Source organism: Cupressus sempervirens, chromosome 9 (assembly GCF_028749045.1).
Source record: "Cupressus sempervirens isolate cs-2001-9-10 chromosome 9, ASM2874904v1, whole genome shotgun sequence".
In the NCBI taxonomy this organism is placed as follows: Eukaryota; Viridiplantae; Streptophyta; class Pinopsida; order Cupressales; family Cupressaceae; genus Cupressus; species Cupressus sempervirens.
Genome location: NC_143126.1, coordinates 404,693,730 through 404,715,057, shown reverse-complemented (window position 1 = coordinate 404,715,057; position 21,328 = coordinate 404,693,730). Strand labels below are relative to the sequence as shown.

Here is a 21,328-nt window from a genome sequence, read left to right as displayed (position 1 = left end):
CAATTTATGCATTGGGTATGGCATCACCAACCCACCTTACAACCAGTTTGTTACTCATATTGTACGTCATATGGGCTATTCTTGCACATGTTGTATTGCCATTTTTGTATGTTGTATGGCATGTCCTTCAAGTTGTATGTTATACTCTTTTCCATTGTGTCATACATTAAACAATCCTCTCAAAGCAATTCTATCATACAAGGGACTCAAACATTTGGCATCTTACATGCACAATACTCTTGCCATATATAGATATGGTGGTAGGTTGTACAAGGAATGATGTGGACAAATCACAGTTCAACAACTCTTAATACAACCTTCTAAATTGAACTACACTACAACTTAAAGTTTGCATAGCACAACTTATCATCTTCACTTTTCTCATTAGTCTTGCTAGATATTACTTGATGCATATTTGTTGTCTAAAAGATGACTTTTTCTTTTGGGGGGGATGATATGGATTTTATAATATTGGTTATTTGTCAATGTATTATCTATATTCAATTTTATCACTCTTGGATGGTTATTGTGTTGGTTGTGTTCCTCTTAGCAACCATTGCATCCTTTAAATATGCCATGTACCTCTAAGGAAGGGATCATGTATTGTGGCATAATTGTAAACCTTGCCCGACCATCTTTGGATCTGTCTTGTGTAATAGATTCATGAGTGAATAAAGATATATATATTTTACTCCTATATTTGGCACACATTGCCATTTGTATTATTACTTCATGTATGTAAATAACTAGGTATAGGAATAAACAAATTTGAAAGATCTTGAAGAATTGGAGACTTGGAGATCTTGATCTCTAATGCTTGCGTTAAAATCTTGAATCCCATTGGTCTTGCTTGCTTGAAAACTTGATAGCTTGATTGCCAAAATGCTTGCACTTGGTTGTTAATTTGCAATTGATAATGAATGTCAAGACTCAAAATGATGAGTGACAAGGGATTCTTATAGTAACTTCATCGTTTCAGATCAAATTTGATCTAGGCCAACCACAATTGAAAATCTTATATTAGGATCCCGATATAAGGCTTGGGGGAAAGCTTGGGCCCCAAAATTGAGGGACAGGTCGCTATTAGCAACGTGTCCTAAGCAGAAAGGGCTCAAATTCCATTCAGAGCTTAGGGAGAGAGAATAGGAGTGGTAGGAGAAAAAACAATTTGCCAGGATCAAACATAATAGACATTTGAAAATATAATTGAATAATAACTAAGTTACTACATTCGCTCTAGGAAGGCAAAATTCGAAATTCAATTCCTCCAGTTTTGTAGTCAGTTCAAATTCATTTAACGTTCGCCTTTTTACTGGCAAATTCGTTCCGGGTTCTGCATTTCGAACCTTGGTCGAATGTGAAAGAATTTGGTGCGAATTTGGCAGAGGAAAACGAGCCTAGGCAGAATTTGGTGAGTTCCAAGTGAATTTGGGAAAATGCCAAAAATGTGTCGACTTTTCAACATTTAAAAAAAGTATTTTTGGGCTTCTTTCAACCTAAAAGTCTTTTATAAAGTGTATGCAGCGTTAAAATACCATGGTTTTGGGCTTTCACGTCATTAGATTAGCATACTGTGTATGAACTGGTTTGCTGCAGCATATTTTTACATATATATCTATTTTATTTTTTATTTTTAAAAAAAAAAATCTTGTACGGACGAACCCAAAACGAATCCAAACCCAGCTCCCCAAAAATTTGATCGAATTTCGAACCTGCATCCGAACCAGAATCCGAACCTGCAACTTAGAATAATAATAATATAATTAGAATACAAAAATAAATGAATAGTAGCCAATTATAATATAATGTAATTAATGAAAGAACCAAATATAATTAAAGGAAATGATTTTTCAACACCAAAAGCTGCCACCTCTTGGTTTGGAAGATATAAAGTTCAAACTCAATCAATGGGGAAATATAGAATATAATAGAGGAATTTTGGTAAGAACAATAGAATAACATCTGAGAATTCACCACTAAATATCTACAAAACATTCCACACAACAGTGGCATTGTGGAAGAAACATAAGAAAGGAATATTAATTAAACATTGTCTGCAACTGCATATTAAATAAAGTTAGATCCCTATACAACCAATAACATCAGGCAAGTAAGGAAACTTTCAGATCATAAGTCAGGGATTTATGCATCTATGTGACTAGTATGAACAATTTTCCTATTTAAATAATAAATTTAAGAAAATTAGAGCTCTAGTTTAAACATACATGCTCAAGTCTAGTTATTATTTTTATGTCTGAGAAGAAGAGCAAAAATGCAATAAGGGAGAGGCCTGTGTAAATCCAACCAGTCAGTCAGTTCCAAGACAGGATAAAGACCAGCTACCCAAGTGCCTTGCGAAGATGTCCAAGAAAAAAATCTCATAAACGGGAATACTAATCAGGAAAGCATGGTCTCCTGAATTCACCTATGTAGCTTATTACTAATTTATCTACTGCAGTTATCTTTATAGCATGGGTTAAGTTAATATAATTCAATTTACGTATATTGAACATAAGTTCAATTACACATAATTAGTTAAACTTAGATGGGGACATTACAACTTGATTGCCAAAATACTTGCACTTGGTTGTTAATTTGCTATTGATAATGAATGTCAAAATGATGAGTGACAAGTGATTCTTATAGTAACTCTATTTTGGGATTCAAATTTGATATAGGACAATCATGATTGAAAATCTTATATTAGGATCTCGATATAAGGCTTGGGGGAAAGTTTGGGCCCCAAAATTGAGGGACAGGTTGCTATTGGTAATGTGTCCTAGGCAGAAAGGGCTGAAATTCCTTGGGGGGCTTCGGGAGAGAGAATAGGAGTGGTAGGAGAAAAAACAATTTGCCAGGATCAAGCATAATAGACATTCCACCTCGAAATTTCCAAAATGGGGTCTAATAGGTCCAATTATAGGTGCTAACCTTTTAGGACTATGTAGGTGTTAATGGAATGATAATAGTTGGAACATCCCATATTTACCTTAGGATGTTGTACTAGTGTGGTTGATGTCGATGGCTAAACTATGTCTATTAGAGTCATAAGGCATTCATTATCTCTTTCATTCTAGGAGTAGAAGAACTTTCTAAACCCTTTCCCTTTGTAGTTTATTTGGTTGGAAGTAATTGAAGTAGTTGATATCCATTGAATGAATAGTGCAAGTCCCTTTGTGATATCCAACATATAACATCATTATAATTAAGTCAAGTCCACAATAAAGAAGGAACCTTGAGGTTGTCTCAATTGATCATACAATCAATATACATTGTTTAGTATATGAGCATCCTTATGCAAGAGAGATTTGGAGATTTGTATTCTATTCAAAATATGGGTACTCAATTTTACATGTTGTAGTGGAATATAAGACACATCAATAGAACCATTGTGACAACAAACAAGAACCAAAATCAACAGTACAACAAATCAAGCTAATGACTGAAGGTGTCACTAAGATACAAGGAGAAGAACAAAATGACTCAAATTTCTCTTGGAGGCATTAAGAAGAATTCACAAATGATGAGATACTACACAATGGTTCCAAAATTCCTAGTATCATGAAAATTCAACATGATGATAGCACTTGTGTAGGACATCATGAGTACAATCTCATGGAGCTAAGAAAATAAACTCCCGTGATGAAATGCTTTCTACAAGGGATTCATATGGCATACTAATAGACTTTTCCTTTTTAAGGATTACTTTGGAGTGAGGAGCATCATCATCAGATCAAGATTGCTTATGAGGGAAGTATTCTTCCTAGCATAGAAGCCATAAGCACTACCAAAAAGCTTCAAGCTGACTCCTTGAAGATCAATCCAGCATAGAAGAAGCCATCCATATCTCAAGAGGAATCAAGTATTGGGAATGAAAAACTTCTAATGTGGGTTTCTGATCCTAAAAGTTATATGAGTGGTGGATTAATTCACATGCAATAGAGAATGATAGGCTTGTAGGGGCCAGTCATATTAGAGTGCTGTAGCAAAGATATGGCAGAGCATTCTATAGGTTCATTTGGGATTTTGGTATTGGCATATGAACTTCAAGTAAAGAGAAACAATAATTTCCAAGACTGACTTGGGATCTTGGCATATATAGAGATTGTAGCCAAGAATTTGTTTCCTATTGTATTTGAGCAGGGAGGACTATAATGTCCCTTTTTATTAGACCTTGAAAATAATTAAATAATTAAAATAATTTTCAATCAAAAGACGGCTAATTTTAATTATTTAGAAGTATACTTAAAAGTGAACTAAGTTGAAATAAGTTTTCAAAAAACAATAAATTGAAAGATTATTATTTAGAAATGTTCTTAAAAGTGACTTAAGTTGTGTCCCTGGGCAATTTGGATCAAAATGGTAGTTCAAAGGTCATGTTTTGGTGAGAAATGAGAAGATCTCTCTCAAAGAAAATCATAAAAGAATTTGAGGAGAGTAAAGGAATTCATGATGACAATTTATTTTTGATGGATGAAAATTCGGAAGGTTGAAGCTAAGGACAAAAACCCTCAAATTTCATTGAATCAATTTCATATAGAAATTGCCTATGTTGAATAATGGAGTTTACAGGTTGTGCCAAAAATGGTTATCTTTTTATATGTTTTTATGATCTCTAGTGTTCTAGGATGGAGAATTTTTGATGGATGAAAATTCGGAAGGTTGAAGCTAAGGACAAAAACCCTCAAATTTCATTGAATCAATTTCATATAGAAATTGCCTATGTTGAATAATGGAGTTTACAGGTTGTGCCAAAAATGGTTATCTTTTTATATGTTTTTATGATCTCTAATGTTCTAGGATGGAGAATTATGATTCAATAAGTTTTTTGCAAAATTTTGAAAATTGAAGGACTAGCTAGATACTAATTTTGATGGATCAATTGTACAATATAGGGGAATCAGACATATTGGAATTGTTTTTTAAACACAGCAGAAATTCATGAAAATATATTGCCTTAAACAATTTAGAAATGGAAGTATTGGCTAAAATGTGACTTGTTGGAGTTATAGGTTTGAAAATCAAATGTAAAATTTATGAGAATTGATCTTGTGTGACATGAGGTCAAGGTGTTATGATAGCCACCATTTATGAAGCGAATGGGTTTATCAATGGGTTGAAGTTGGATCTGCAGGTTGTGAATGTGGTTTGAGCTGTCATTTATCAGGCTATCCTGATAGTAAAGGAGAGTTATAGTCATTCTATTTCTAAAAACATCATGTAGATGGTGTATGGGCATGTAATGATAAGGGGAGAATATTATTAATCATCCATTATGGAAATGTTTTGAGGGTCGTCAGATGTCTGAAGACTGCATGGGAATGATATGGTCAGTTTAGAGTTTATTTGGGCCCATGTAGAGTTGGGTTTTATTGGAAAGTGGTTGTCAGGGTTAGAAAAGCTAGATATGTTTGGAATGAAATTAAAATCAAGCCATATCAAGGCATTCTAGTTCCACAAGAACTTTTGCAATAGCTACCATCAATGTGAACTATGCAAATGTCAGTGTGAACTACCCATTTTAAATTGGTGTTGGCTCTTTTGGTACCCTGAGAGCTAGTTAGTCTTTCAAGGGAGCTCATTCAAGGGGACACACTTGTGCACCACTCTGGGTTAACGAGGATCTAATTCAAATTTTATGTTTGTGGTGCCCATTTGGTTTAGCCGACCCATTTCTAGTAGATGTTATAGTTTCATATTTAATTGTCTTAGGTGATGATCACTATCATCATACCATCATCTTCTTTTGTTTGAGATTCCTATTTTGAAATTCAAATTGAAGTTGCAGCTTTGGAGGTGAGACATCCTCCCTGGTCTGCTAATTTCTCCAATTAGGTCAAGTCACTTCATGATGTAATTTGACTAATTTCAGTGATCACCTTGCTTAAAGATTAGAGACCAGCGACATCACCAGAGGCTTAGAAATCAATTGTAGATCATTAATACCTCTGTTTGCAGTTCGATAATCTTTGTCCAAACATCTGATCATTGACACTATTTCCATCGAAGTACTGGCAACAAATCCTGAGCAATCCTATCAAGAGGGCCAGAGAATATTGTAGCAGCAATCACATCTAAAGGATAGGCAATCAGGAAGGCATTATTTATGATAGTGCTGTGACTTAAATTGACAACATCAATTTGGCATATACCATTGTGTGGGGATACACAGAGACCCTGTGATTTCCAAAATCACCAAAACAATTTCTTCCGACATGAGTTTGTTTCTATCTGAGCACTGAGAAGTTACAAAAAATTGAATTGACATCAGATTACGCTTCCCCAGTTGAGCCCAATAACAAACATCAGAGGTGGCAGTCATGCTTACAGTTACAGTGCATATGTCAAAGGCATCATTCATACTTGCAGTCACAGTGCATATATCAAAAGTGGCATTCATACAATTGTAGCATAGATATCAAGGCAGAATTCACACTTACAGTTGCAGTGCCTATATCAAAGGCAGCATTCATTCTTAGATCACAATGCATATGTGGCATTCGTACCAAGTTACCAATCTATCTGACGTACCTGTCCAACTTTGCTGCGGCAGTAATCAGACAATTACATCAGAACTGCCATTCATCATTATCAGTCAATCATTAGAAGACCAACCACTTCTATTGCTTTCTTAGATTGTAATATCTGTGCAAATTGATCGAATGTAAAATCTCAGGGTTGCTGATCTGTTAGTCTGCAGTTACTCTCCTTATGTCAATGGTTTGCTTTGAATGAAGAAGATACTCAGAGTGATTTGAAAATTTGCAGCCTAATCAGTTCTGGAAGATTGAAAACTTTGTTTTTTTGTGATATCCCAACCCCCATTGTATCTCGAGCAAGGGAATCAAGAAAATATAGTTACAAAGTTGTTAGACACTGCATAGAATATGTTATGCCAAGTATCATTTGAAAATGTATCTAACAGGGCAATTTAATACATATTGGATGCTTATCTACTTTGGACGACACTGAAACAGGTAGGATAAAAAAAATGTTGGACATCCTTTTTCTAAATTTTCCATCAGAAAGGTAACCGCTTATTATAATGTGGGGACACACTCTAAGGGAATTTCTTAATCTTCAACTTCAAAATTTTCTATCATACAGCAAATCTCTCGTCACAAAATGTAGGACTGTAACGAAAGACGAAGGACGTCTGCACATTTAAGTCAAGCCAATATATGGCCTAAAAAGGAGTGGTTTGTAGATCTTGTTTAGAGATCACAGCAAAGGATGAGACAATTCGCTCAAGTTATTTGCAAGAGGATTTTGGTGGAGTAGTGATCTTGGAGATTGAGGAATAGACAGTGAGAAAGTTAAAAGCCTACAGTGATTGGAGGACAAAGATAAAGATTGGTCTGGATATGTTGAAGCACCAAGGAAAAAATCGACGGAGACGATAAAGTTAAGGGCTCTAGAAAGAAGGCAAAAGAAGTCCAGTGTACTAACCATGGGACAAAAAGAATGCTTTTTGCCACATCCTACAGTGACTGGAGCACAAAGATAAAGATTGGTCTGGATATGTTGAAGCACCGAGGAAAAAACCAATGGAGATGATAAAGTTAAGGGCTCTAGAAAGAAGGCAAAAGAAGTCCAGTGTACCAACCATGGGACAAAAAGAATGCTTTGTTTACCATACTGGGTAAAGAAATCAATGCATACAGACAATAGAAAAGAATAGCAGAACTCCTTATATTATTCGCATATGCTAGAACATTACATTATGCTTGATCTGATGATTACAATGATTACTCGGAGGGTGTATATATACTTCCCAAGGAACCTTCCCGAAGGAGTCCGTTGGCTACATACAATATGTCGGCTACAAACTACTTATCGACGACGTCGGCTACAAAATATAAAATCTACCGACGACATCAATCCGTTGGCTACACAATGTTTACGACGACATCAATCTGTCGGCTACAGAATATTTACCAACGACCCTATCCCCCCCAAAAGAAAAAGTCGTCTCCGGATAACAATTACAAAATATCCGAGACAAATTAACAAAACAGAATACACTAACTGAGTAACAAGATAAATCTGTTTTTGTCACACCACTTTCACATTCATCCCATGCTTGCACCAAACTGGTCTCCAACCCACGTTGCATCTGTAGCCTTTGCCAACACAATACTGTCTCCTTAAGCTGACCTTGATAGCCACCCGTGCTACTTTCTCTGCTTCCTACTCCTGGGTACCCTCAGCCAAGTGTCGCTATACTGCCTCCAACTGGATGATCAGCTCCTCCCGAGGTCTCTATGCATCCACCAAGATAGCCTCACGTCCAACACCTACTCCAAGTGCCTCTGGTACATAGAGATTCCATGCTTACAGCAGCTCCAAGTCTTCATCAACTGGTCAGACTTCCCACGACTGATAACCACAACGACTGATAAGTCCATGGAACACACCATTTCTGACATTTTCTTCCGATTCCACTCTCTGTCTGGCAACCGCCGATGCTTCCCCTTCCCTTTGGCATCATCCGTTACTCATTTCAAACAATTTGAATCTGTCGTCGTTTTATTCTTTCTTTTTTTTCTTCTCCCTCTGTTCGTCTGCTACTGTGCCTCTTTCCTCTGATCTATCTCTCTATCACTCCTAACTGCTCTGATGCTTTTGCCTTCCACAGCTGAACCACTAAGGTCATGAGCAACTGCAACCTTCTTGCCGTCTGAGAGAACACACAGAGCCTTAGAACATAAGCCACGAAAACTTCAAACACATCTGACGGATATTAGAACAGCGTCCTCGGAAGTAGACAATAATGCTGAAGAAGTAAAGTCAAGGCGTCGTTGTAGTGTAGTGGTGAGTATTCCCACCTGTCACGCGGGTGACCCGAGTTTGATCCTCGGCAATAGCGCCAAATGTTTACCGTACTAGGTAAAGAAATCAATGCATACAGACAATAGAAAAGAATAGCAGAACTCCTTATATTATTCGCATATGCCAGAACATTACATTATGCTTGATTAGATGATTACAATGATTACTCCGAGGGTGTATATATACTTCCCAAGGAACCTTCTCGAAGGAGTCCGTCGGCTACATACAACATGTTGGCTACAAACTACTTACCGACGACGTCGGCTACAAAATATAAAATCTACTGATGACATCAATTTGTCGGCTACACAATGTTTATGATGACATCAACCCGTCAGCTACAGAATATTTACCAACGACATGCTTTTTGCCACATCTGCTATTCACAAGTCAACTCGCTATACAGTATGAACAAATCGATAGTTCAACCAACCTAACGATGATCTGCAATATGATTCAAAAGAATCTAGTGGTGGGCACTCGAAGAATAACAATACCAAAAGATAAAATAATAAGGCGGTGACCAAAAGAGTCAATATAACTTGAGTAGAAGACCCATTGTAACCATGTAAAATGCAATAGTTGAGACTACTTTTTTAAGAATTTTATGATCAACAAGGTATGGAAATGGTTTTAATCAGCCACCGATGATGACTCAAAGCAAAGGTGTGAATGTCAACATTGTTGATGTTGAAATTGTTTTGGCAATGACCTGTTCATACGACAACAAGACACATTATTTGGAACCTTAGACAAAAAAGTAACTAATGGTCAAGGCCAGTATGCGAAATGGAGAAACTCATGCTGATATTGACTCTAAGTTATTGATTTGGTTTTGGGGATGGATTTGGGTTTGAGTTTGGGTTCATGGGTTTGGGCAATTTTTTGTTTCCCATTGGGATCTCAAGTATTTATATACAAAAAAATCAGAGAAATGTGCATGATTGCAGAACTAAGTCATTTCATAGTATGTCCTAATATAGCATGCAAACTATTTTCTAGAGTGTAAGAAGCAACTTAGCATCCTTGAGGCACCAATCATAAGGATGTCACAAATAGGACAACTCATCACTGATTTTAAATCAGAAGTATTACATTTTATAGAATTGAAAGTTTACAAGGAAACTGTTAAAAACTAAATACTTCTAATCTCAGAATTTCACAAATATGTGGTCACTCAGAAATCAGAGTAATGACTACTATAGTTGTCTGGACTCTGTATACTGTCACTTAACATAGAATCGCCATAAACATGCATCAGCCAATATCTGATAATGTTCAGAAATTAATCTGACATACTACAAATATGTGGTCACTCAGAAATCAGAGTAATGCCTACTATAGTTGTCTGGACTCTGTATACTGTCACTTTACATAGAATCGCCATAAACATGCGTCAGCCAATATCTGATAATGTTCAGAAATTAATCTGACACACTCAGAATGCTGCTATAGTTATTTCTTCTGTTATAAGTACTTCTGACTGAAAGACCAAAAAAAAATGGAGATTTTGCTCAGTTTTACTCTTCAGCATGGACCCGGAAGGACCCACTGTCCCAAATCTATTCCTTTCCCAAAGTATATAATGAGGATCAGTCTCTTAGGAGTCATCATCGAATGAGAATTCAGATATACCTAAAAATAACTTACGGTCATATTACAAATCTGTGTATTGCAGATATATCAAGAAGAAGGATATATATATATATATATATATATATATATATATATTATAGACATAAAGATATACAGTCTCAGGCGGATCTATATATTATTGTGATCATGCATATCATCGGTCGGATGTTAACTGATTGGAGTCAGATCTGCCATTCATAGTAAATATAATTATCAAGGTTGTATGGGGACAGGGGTGCTTGGGTACTTAGGGTACCATTACTGGTAGAGGTACATGGCCTTATCGAAAATAGGGGAAGGGGGTATTTGGGTAGTCAAACTTTTTAGTAAATATAATTTAATATTTATAGAATATCTGAAAATAGAATTGTAATAATGGTTTTTCAAAACAAGAACAGTGATAAAGTTTGCAGATGTAATATATTGTTTTTCAGTCTCAGATTTGCAATATGTTTGTTGTTGATTTTCTCAGACCGCTGCAAATGTACTAAGCACTGCCATTGTATTTGGTACATGTGTTCCAAATGGCAGAGGCCTCTTATTTATAATGAGAAAAGGATAAGAAGAGACATGTCCCTTTATGGGACATGTCTATTCATTAATTTGATAATTAATATAATCATAGTTATATATATATATATATATATAATATTAATTTCTCACATAATAAACTTATATCTCATATATAATTATACATAGCCATAGTTTTATTTGACTGAAGCTACCAAACATCAACACTCCCTCTTAGCTAGGGAGGACAAACACAAGACATTACACCACTGACAATCTTTGCAAATGACACATTAAGAAAATCTTTGATTAGAAGATTTCTTCTATCTTGATATCACATTTGATATCATGAGTATTGGCCTTCTAGATTATCAACATATGATATTCACCAAATACTTTGAGTAATGGTCTCTAGAGTATCGACACTTGATATTCACCATGTACTCAATAAGGTAATTGTCTGCAGAACATCAACATATGATATTCACCATTTTGAGTATTGGTGTCCAGAATATCAACATATGATATTCCCCAGATACTGTTTGAGTAATGGCTTCCAGAATGAGATGCAAGATATTCACCAAGTACTGTGAGTAATGGCCTCCAGAACATCAAGTCGTATGATATTCATCACGTACTCTGTGTAATGGCCTCTAGAACATCAATTTGCATAACATTCACCATATACTCAAAAAATGATTATAAGGTACGTGCACATGCATTCTGATAATGCTCACCATATAAACATCCAACATGCAAAAGTATAATCTATCATGATCTACATAGATAACGTAAGCTATCCATCATAATAGAAAATTAAGTTATTGTAAGATCGTCACCTTTTAATAACTTCTGCAACTACAAGTGACATCATTTGGAAGTCGTCATTTCCTCATGATTTATACACAAGGTAGGCACATTAAAATCACATAGTCATGAGGTATGTTCATGAATTATAGTCGTCTTGATTGCTACAATTTGTTGATCGTTGGACAATCCATCTCCACATGGTTTACTCCCTCCGAATCAATATGACCAAGATCAGCGAAGGTTGATTGAATTATATCCTCTTTCAGCTCCCTCTCTTTCAAGGTTGCCTCTAATGAAATATCAGGACTCCCTCTTAATATCAATCTCCCTCTTCCCGCAAGAACATCCTTAGAGAGAAAGATCAAGGCAAATAGCCCTTATAATAGTAAATACATAAAAATAAGAGAGAGCCTAATATAATACTCAATAATAATGAATACTTATTTGCACATCTACATCCTTGATGCAAATGCTTTAATGAAGGCTCATACACAGCAAATCAGAAAATATTTATGATTGCACTTATATTAGATCTTAAATGTTAGTATTTACAAGCCATATCTATTAACGATCATTATATAGTCTCCCATAAATATAACTAATAATAACAACCAAACTTGAATTTATCATGCATATGTATATAGGATATAAATTGTCCTTACCAATATGTAGTACCTTGGTGTTTGGTGCGGGTATCTTGCCATGTGTAAATACAATGTGGTCCCTTTCTAATCATTTGTGATTTGTAGATTGACTAAGATTCTGAGAATACTCAATGATTATAGTGAATATGTGAAGCTAGAAGAGTTGCCAGTGGAATAGAAGGAACACACTGCAAGTTAAAGTGTGTGGAGTTTGTATCCGAGAGCTCCTCATCCCACCTTGGAAGATCTTTGTAATCCATGTCTGCCACAACTTGTCCTTTCCTACAATGCCACCTTGCCACCATGTTTTGACAAACTGTGGGAATGGAGTCCTGTAAGAAATAATGGTGCATCCTGTTGACCAATGTCAATCTCACTATAGTTCTCTGAAAATCTGACCTCTCCTTTTGAAAATCACTGTATCATATTATTTAGGAAATCCTTGTTCTATAATCTGTAGTCCCTTATAATTGGCGTACATACTATGCTCAAGGTGCAAGTTATGGTTGTCTCTATGATATATCATGCATCCCCGCAAACAAGGAAATAGGGCACTAGAAAGCACCAAATCATGCATCCTCGCATTGTATCTCTAGGATATACTTCTACGCAACACTAGATCTGACGTCTCTAGTAAAGCAAGTTGAGACATGACTCCACATCCTTTGCAGCGACCAACATTAACATAAATATCTCATATTCTTTAGATATTTAATATTATGAGGATTGTAACTAGTTCTCCAATTGTAATGGCGTAGAACTGCAATTATTCTCCTTTAATACTTCATAATAAATGACCTCCAAGTTTTTCCTGCTAACCCGAGAATATGAAAAAAACTTTTTCCATTTGTCTGATGTCAGATTCTCTTCAAAATGTGGAATGGCCTCTTCATTTGATACTAGAGCATTGCTGAGTTATTCTGAAGTCAAAAACTTAAAGAACTCAACACAATTGTGGTATAAACATCGAGCAAATAACAAAGAGTTACATACCATAATTATCGCATTGCCCATATACGACAATCCCTATCAGAGTTACAACAGATGATGGGCACTCTTGTTTAGTGTTGCACAAAATAGAGCATCAAAACGTAAACATCCCTGGCGTAGTAACAGACACATCAAATCTCAGTAGTTGTATGCAGTGTTCAACATCCCTATAGCAGGCAAACCCAGATTTGAGCAAGGAGACACTCATAGATAAAGATCATAGTGTACGTGGATACATAACATAGCTTATAGTCGGAGTCTTAGGAACGAGCAAAACAAAACCACATTCACCACGTGAATATTAGAAGTCTATTGATCGGGGAGATAGTAATAGATCCCTAGAAGAATAAGGTATGAGATATATAAGGAATGGGAATTGAAAACATTGTATAAGAATTACATACAAAGAGAATTCATAATCTTTTTAGAGGTCCGATAGAATATGGACAAAGAGCATTCACTAGGAATGTTAAGTCTCTCCAAAGGGAGGACTATGTAATTAGAGGACATTCATAATCTGGATGTCGGACTCCAAAAAGTAACCCCAGGGGAGAGATTTGTAGAGAATCTCTAAGGGACTATATATATATATTGTAGTGGTCAAACATATGCATATGTAAGAGATTAGAGACTTGGTTAGAGGTGGAATCTCTACCAAGTAGGGATATTAAGTGCTCAATCAGAGATCCCAAGAGGCCCTTCATATGACGATTATCTAATCGAGATATGATTCTCACTAGAGGGTTAGGCAATTTGAGAAGGCCCTCTTCCAAGGGATTAGGAGGGGAAGCCAGGGTAGTATTTAGACTAAGGTTTAATTAGTTCAATATTTATAACATGTTTAAATATACATCTCTTCTATATGGCACTAATGAATTGCTGCAGGTCACACTCAGCCTTGATCTAGGAGGGGACATTACAACATCACATTGAGTGAGTATGCTATGGGCATTTGTGCAGTTGTTCTTTCCTTCCTCTTGGAGTAGCCATGATGACATCATACTGAAAGACTCCATGACGGTATCGTGTTGACTCTGTGATGAGAGTTTGTGTTCATTTCACACATGGGAGTAGCCATGGTGAACATCATGTTGAGTGGCACCATGATGCTATCACGTTGAGAGACTTTGATAAATTTATCGGTTTTTCTCGCTAATGAATGTAGCCATTACGAGTGTTTTGAGAAACTCCTTGACTTGGATATCTAGAAAGAGGGAATGTTGAGTATTAGCAGCAAGAGATATCTTTATCCCTGAAATTATATTGATCATTGATAGAGAGTAAATACCTAACTTCCCTCCCATTAGGATATTGCTTTGGATATCAAGCATATATATAACCATATTTACGATGCAAAGAGATATTACAGAGAATATCAATGATTGAATATGACTGGCCATGTTAATAGTTCATATCGACATTGCCCCAGGAATTCAATAATCTAAAAAGAGCAACTATAATGACATATGATTTGTTTAACATGCTGATTGATAACGATAAAAGATAAATGATTGGTCAGTCAAAATACAAGTCAGCAAATGAGTGTCATGTCACTTGACAATCAGAGATGCAATTTGTTGGGAATAAATAGAGGACAATTCATATTTATTATGAAGAGGAACAATTTGGAGAGATGCATTTCTTACCATAAAGGGTTGCAACTGTTCCTAACCAAAGTATATAATGAGGCATAGTACCTTTCCCTTAGGAATCATCATTGAATGAGAAATCAGATATACCTAAAAATAACTCACGGGTCATATTACAAATCTGTGTATAGCAGATATATCAAGGAGAAGTGTGTGTGTGTGCACGTGCGTGCGTAATATATATACACATACATACAGTCAGACCTATATATTATTGGGATCACTCATATTATCGGTCTAGTGTTGACCGATTGTAATCAGACTTCTTCCTTTCATGGTATCTATAGTTATGTTATTGTTGCTGGGTTTTTCTCCCTCAAGGAGAGTTTTCCCAGTGTAATATTGTGTCTTATTTTTCATTTGTTAATTTCTGCTTAAATATCTCTGAATTTAAAATCAACAATTTATATATTTAAAATGTTTGATAAATTTGCCGAATTATTGCTGATTATTTTCAGAGTTTTTGCCAAGTTCCAAGCTTTTAAATATTTTGGGTCAAAGAGTTATTGCTGAGTAATTTTTCAACTATGATCGTAAGTACAAATGTTCGAGGATTTACTTGATAACTGTGATAGCAGATGGAAGCTTAAATATAAATCTATTTCACAAGGGATTGTAGCAAGGAAATGCATTGCACTGACCAACATTTTGACTAGTAAATCTTAAGCTTAATTCAAACAATACTAATTACAAGAACTGAGAAGTGAAAATGGTTGAATTTTCTGTATGTAGTATAATTTCCCTTCCGTGATTGGTGTTGTTTCGTGGCTTAAACACTATCATATTAGTGCATAAAGCCTACTTATTCCATGCGGTAATTTTGTATGAAGGGATATTGGTGGGTTTAATGGATTTGATAGAATAAACTAGGATGTTTAGTTATTGGATATTTTATGTGTTAGCAAGCTGCTGCAGTTGCTGCTTGCTACAAAAGTTGCTGAAAAGTAGTTGTTAAAGTCGTTCTGTAGCATCAGTCTTGCAGTTGCTGTGGAAGTTACAAAGTTGGTGATTTTGTGTTTCAATTACTTCCTTTCAATAGACAGATTCTTTGTTACTAAAGATTACTCTGGTTTCTTATTCTTACATCTTTACCAATATTTGTTTTTATCTTAGAAAGTTTGCTGGAGATGTCTTGGCTAGTGATCAATTTCAATTACAGGGAATATATGTTTTAGCTAGTTTAGTGTGAGTGGTCTTTTTTATAAACTCTCCTCCATTTCACATGAAGCAAGGTGTTATAGGTTCATTTTTGAAAATCTATCATATCAGCAATATTTCTGCTTCTGGTCACTGCACAAAATCTTGATCTGGAGGTTTAAAATCCTTATTCCTGGGGAATGGCCCACTCAGGAAGATTGGTGGTAGGTGATAATTGTCTAGATGCTTTGCTTGTTTTATGAAATGTATGCATCTCCCCTCTGTTTAGTAACTCTAGTGTTTTCATGACTTTTCTTTGTTTTATGGTGCATCTCCTCTCTGTTTAGTAATGTTGATGTTTACTTTAAATGAAGGTTCTAGTGTAATGATATAATTTTAGTGCATGTTCAACTTTTTTTACATGTTTTGATATTTACAATTGTGTGGTGTTTTGTGTGTTTATTATCACCATTTGGCATTTACAGCTTGTAACTTCAATGAAGCAATTGCAGATTTAATGGAAGTTGTATTTTAGTTTCTCAGCAATTTTGATTCAACAACTCCAATCTCCAGCATTTGTTTCCAATTGTAACCTATTGTTTAGCATTTAACTTGGTTTGTTGACCTGATTCTCCATTAGATTCCTTCAGGTTAGATCAACAACTTTTAAAATTCCTTTGATCCCAACTTCATTCTTTCAGTTCTTCATTATTTCCTACTGTATGTGTATTTCCTGTAGAAAGCTTATTCTTATATAAGGCTTATTGTCCACAAATATAGTGCGTGCCATCTCCATGAGACTATACTCCAAGACTAACAAAGAATTAAGTGTATTCATCATTAGAAACGACCTCTTGGAGTTACGGCGACTGGAGAAGTTGTGATATCCACATGGATGTTCATATTAAACTTTGTGGAAATTACTAATTTCATTGAGGTACATAAAATATTCTTCCCAGTCAACAGTAGTTATGGTGGGCCAAGGTGGACCACGATTGACATGATTACTCATTCATCAAAAGCTTGGAAGAAAGCTTTCAATCATTTCAAGAACCATATTCAAGTGTCTTCATAGTTTACCAAAATACTTTTATACAATCCTCAATCCCATAGAAATAATTTTTTGTTCAAAAGAAAAAGGGATTCCAAACAATGAACTATTGCATTTGTAGTTGGAGCCGAGAGATATTCAGTCAAGATTATAACTATATTGACATAGAAGAGACTAGTGTATAGAAAGTGGTGATGGTACTAGAGATTGTTTTGGGATAAGTTATCCTTTATTGCATGCGTTCCCCTTTGATGTCACCAATCATAAGGTTGAGATTGAATGGTTGAACCCGGAAACCACATGTTAGTTTGACAAGCTAGATAACATGAGGGATCAACGACCATTGGGAATGATTGGGGCCTTATGGAAGGCAGCAACATCCAAGATCTTTTTGGATTGTAATGTGGGCATATTTTCTTAGACACGCTAACATACAAATACATTCAACTAGAAGTCTGCATGCACATAATACCTTCAGTTCCTAGTGTATAGTTGGAGTATAGTGGGATTGCTTCTGTACAGTTTAAACCAGCATTTTTAACCAAAATGTCACTTTTTGCAATTTTTAATAGGCAAATGATATTTGAACTAATGATTTTGGAGATGTATATTCTAATCAATGAAAAAAAACAAAAAAAACTTATTTTATTGTTTCCAAAACAATTTGTGTAAATTGTTTTTATATTATATAACATTTTAACAAAATATTATTCTATAACATTTAAGAAGAAGGATAACTTATTTTTTTAACATAAATTGTTAACACTTCATATTGATGTATTTTTTTCATGTTTTACATTACATATAATATTATTATTTTAAATTCAGATTAAGTTTGATTAATGTATTTCAAATTAGTTGATCCTTTTGTTGATAAAACTACGATATCGATACAAAATGGACATGCATTTTTCAAGTAGATTAAAAATATATATTTATTATTATTCACATTTATTTAACAAAGACTTTCATATTTGGAAAAGATGTATCTTCACTAAGAAATAGAAAGTTAATGTAATAATTTAATCAAATAAATTACAAATTATACTTTAGGATTGTTTATCTTGAATGGTATAATCTTGAAAATTTGTTTAAATTTCCTAAAAAACAAAGTGAGTTGAGAGAAGATATGATCACCTTCGTTTGAGGTTATTGATATATGACATACATTTTACCTTCAAATGAAGGTTGACCATATTTTGACCCATTCTACAAATGAAGGTTGACCATATTTTGACCCATTCTACAAATGAGATACATTATTGTGGGATTACTCTCTTTAGTTGTAACAAGTTTACTATTGTCTAGTACTAATTTTCAAACCGGTTAGCTAAGCTACTTGACCCATTACTTGAACTACTCGTTGTTTAAGAAGCAAAACAATAATGAAAGCAACACAATAGAATCATATAAACTCACACAAAAGCGTACATCAACGACACATGAGCTTTGCATGTGGAAACCCTTGATGAGAGGATGAAAACTACGGTGGGAGTAATATGCCCACTAGTCTTTTACTATAGATAAAAAGTTGCCCGGTTAAAGACTACAATAGTTCTCCTTGAAAACACATTCAGTTATGAATGTAGATAATTTGTGAGGATTACAGAAGCCTATTAAGACTACCTTGTGAGAGGATTTACAACACTCGTAGGAGGTACCTTGTAAGTAGTTTTACAAATGCTTGCTAATGAAGTACGTCATGTTAAGAGCTTACAAATAGGTGCAATGATAAGAAATAGAACTATAATGGTTGATCTGATAAGTGGCACAACTTTCTTTGTAAATCCGTTGATCTCCCCTTCCTTGTTTGGCTTGCCCTGTGAACACTCTTGTGCCACCTTTCTCTCTTGCATGTTTTTCATTATCTCTAGTCACTAATTTGTTGTTCGCCTCTTTGCTCTGCAACTCTATTATCCTTCTCTTATGCACACCAAAGAACTTCAACAACATAATGAAATGCAAAAGCATATTTACACTTCCCAACACCTGGGCGCCAAAACCTAATTTGAAATCCCGCTCAAACTAATAGATTCAAAATTTAAATAGCATACACAGACAAGTCACATAATACTTGTGAGTACCTACGAGTAGGGGTCTAGACTGGTAAGCCTTCCATTCTCCCTGTAAGCCTATATGTAGCTTATGACCTTCACTTTTGTGTATGATCAAACATTATTATTTGTCGCATCTTGTTGTCTACGCTTTCCTCTGCTATGTCACATCAATGGCAATTCACCCTTCTTGTTTACTACTTATGACTGTTCACTTCACCTTTATGTTTGTGTGGCCTATCGTTAAGTCTTTTCCTAGATCCCACTGGTGTGGGAGTCTACTGGTTGTCGTTCGGACTCTAGATCTTCATCCTCCTTTGTCTACCATTTGCGCCAATTAATGACAACACTATAGGATGCTAAGGCTTAAGCATCATTAGTCTCCAATCTTCATACCAATGTGACTTATAAGTCCAAAAATTACAACTTGTAAAAAGCTTCTCATTACACTTAATTATAAGATGTTCATTTTTAAACACATAGGCTAGGTTGAAAAGATAAAGTTATATTTGATTTAATATTGGGAAATTAAAGTTATATTTATTTTAATGTTGGATCTATGGTAAGATTGTTCAAATTCGTCATTTGTCTAGACTTTGGCCTTGAACTTCTTGTAGAGATTCAATTTTGAGTTTCCAAGTGTTTTCAACCATGAATTTAATGTCGTGGTTTTTGACTCTATAATCTAGGTTCCAATATTAAAGCCGTTTTTGCTTTAGTTTGTAATGTATCTTCAAATGTTTTGACTATATAATCTTAGAATTTGACTTGACTTTTTCCTTGGACTTCTGCAAGCATTTTACAACTTTGCCAACTATACTCTATAATCTAGGTTCCAATATTAAAGCCGTTTTTGCTTTAGTTTGTAATGTATCTTCAAATGTTTTGACTATATAATCTTAGAATTTGACTTGACTTTTGCCTTGGACTTCTGCAAGCATTTTACAACTTTGCCAACTATATTTAATCTTAGTTTATGCCTACAATTTTGTTGGCAGGATTATTTTGTGTGTGATGGTGATGTAGCATGGGATAAAGACTATGTTGATTTCATTCATATAAATGCTAAGGGTCAACGCGTGCTTGATCATTCAAAGATTGACAATCTGAGGCCAACCAATGTGAGACATTTATCTTTCATTGCACTAGATAATCTCTTGTTTTCATTTTCGATTTTGTTGTAGACTGCTTGTATTAACATATCTATTCTTCGATGGAAAAGATAAATGTACTTCCTCTCCATTTTCTACAATAAGTTAACAAACACCATCTTAGCTATTGTTTTCTTTGCCCAACTAATTTCTTCTTTCATTTTTTCCAGAGTAATGAAACTGGACCCACATAAAGGGGATTAAATGTTCTCAGTATTTGTCATCACAAAGAGGACAGTATAAAAGAGAATTTGAGAGCCCGATTTTTTTCAGTCCTTGTATATATGTGTACATGAAATAATTCTAAAACCATGTATTGTGTAGCTCAGTTAAAATCAGAATGTAATTGATGACAAGCTTGATTGTATTATAATGTAATACAAGTCAAAGCAGTTGGATAATTTTCCTCTAATATAGAGATCTTAATTTTTTTCCCAGATTAATATGGTTAACTAATGATTGGAAGTCTCATGAGCTGGTTGCTGAGTCTATGTTAGTCTAAACATATACTAGAGCTTTTCTTTTCATGGATCTTATATTTACAAAGAGAATACAATATGTTGGCGTGTCTTAAATTTAAAACTTTTATAAATATATTTTTAAGATTTGTTTGATGTTGTGAATTATTTTTATTCTATAAAGTTTTGTGTAAAAGATGATTCAGAGTATTAAGTTGTAGAATCAATTTTTTTAAATCAATGTTTCAAGGCTTCCAACATATATAACATGAACTTAGGTTTTGAATAAACTTTTCAAATTTTTAAAGATTTTTAAATTGGATAACTTTAAGTTTTTAATTAATTTTTAAATTTTATTTATATTAATATTACATTATAGATTTTTATTGAAATACATTAGTTCTATT

General features: G+C 34.7%; 1 protein-coding gene across 3 annotated transcripts in view; it reads left to right on the top strand.

Moving 5' to 3' along the window:
• The window catches only part of LOC149538972 (uncharacterized), a 191,816-nt gene extending 170,916 nt beyond the window's left edge, over nucleotides 1-20,900 (top strand). For all 3 annotated transcript variants that reach the window (XM_089800361.1, XM_089800360.1, XM_089800362.1), the window contains exons 8-9: nucleotides 20,311-20,433; nucleotides 20,634-20,900. In XM_089800361.1, the coding sequence (XP_089656487.1) occupies nucleotides 20,311-20,433; nucleotides 20,634-20,657 (147 nt within the window). In that variant the 3' untranslated portion in view covers nucleotides 20,658-20,900. The remainder of the gene's footprint in view (nucleotides 1-20,310; nucleotides 20,434-20,633) is intronic.
• Nucleotides 20,901-21,328: the final 428 nt, after the last annotated feature.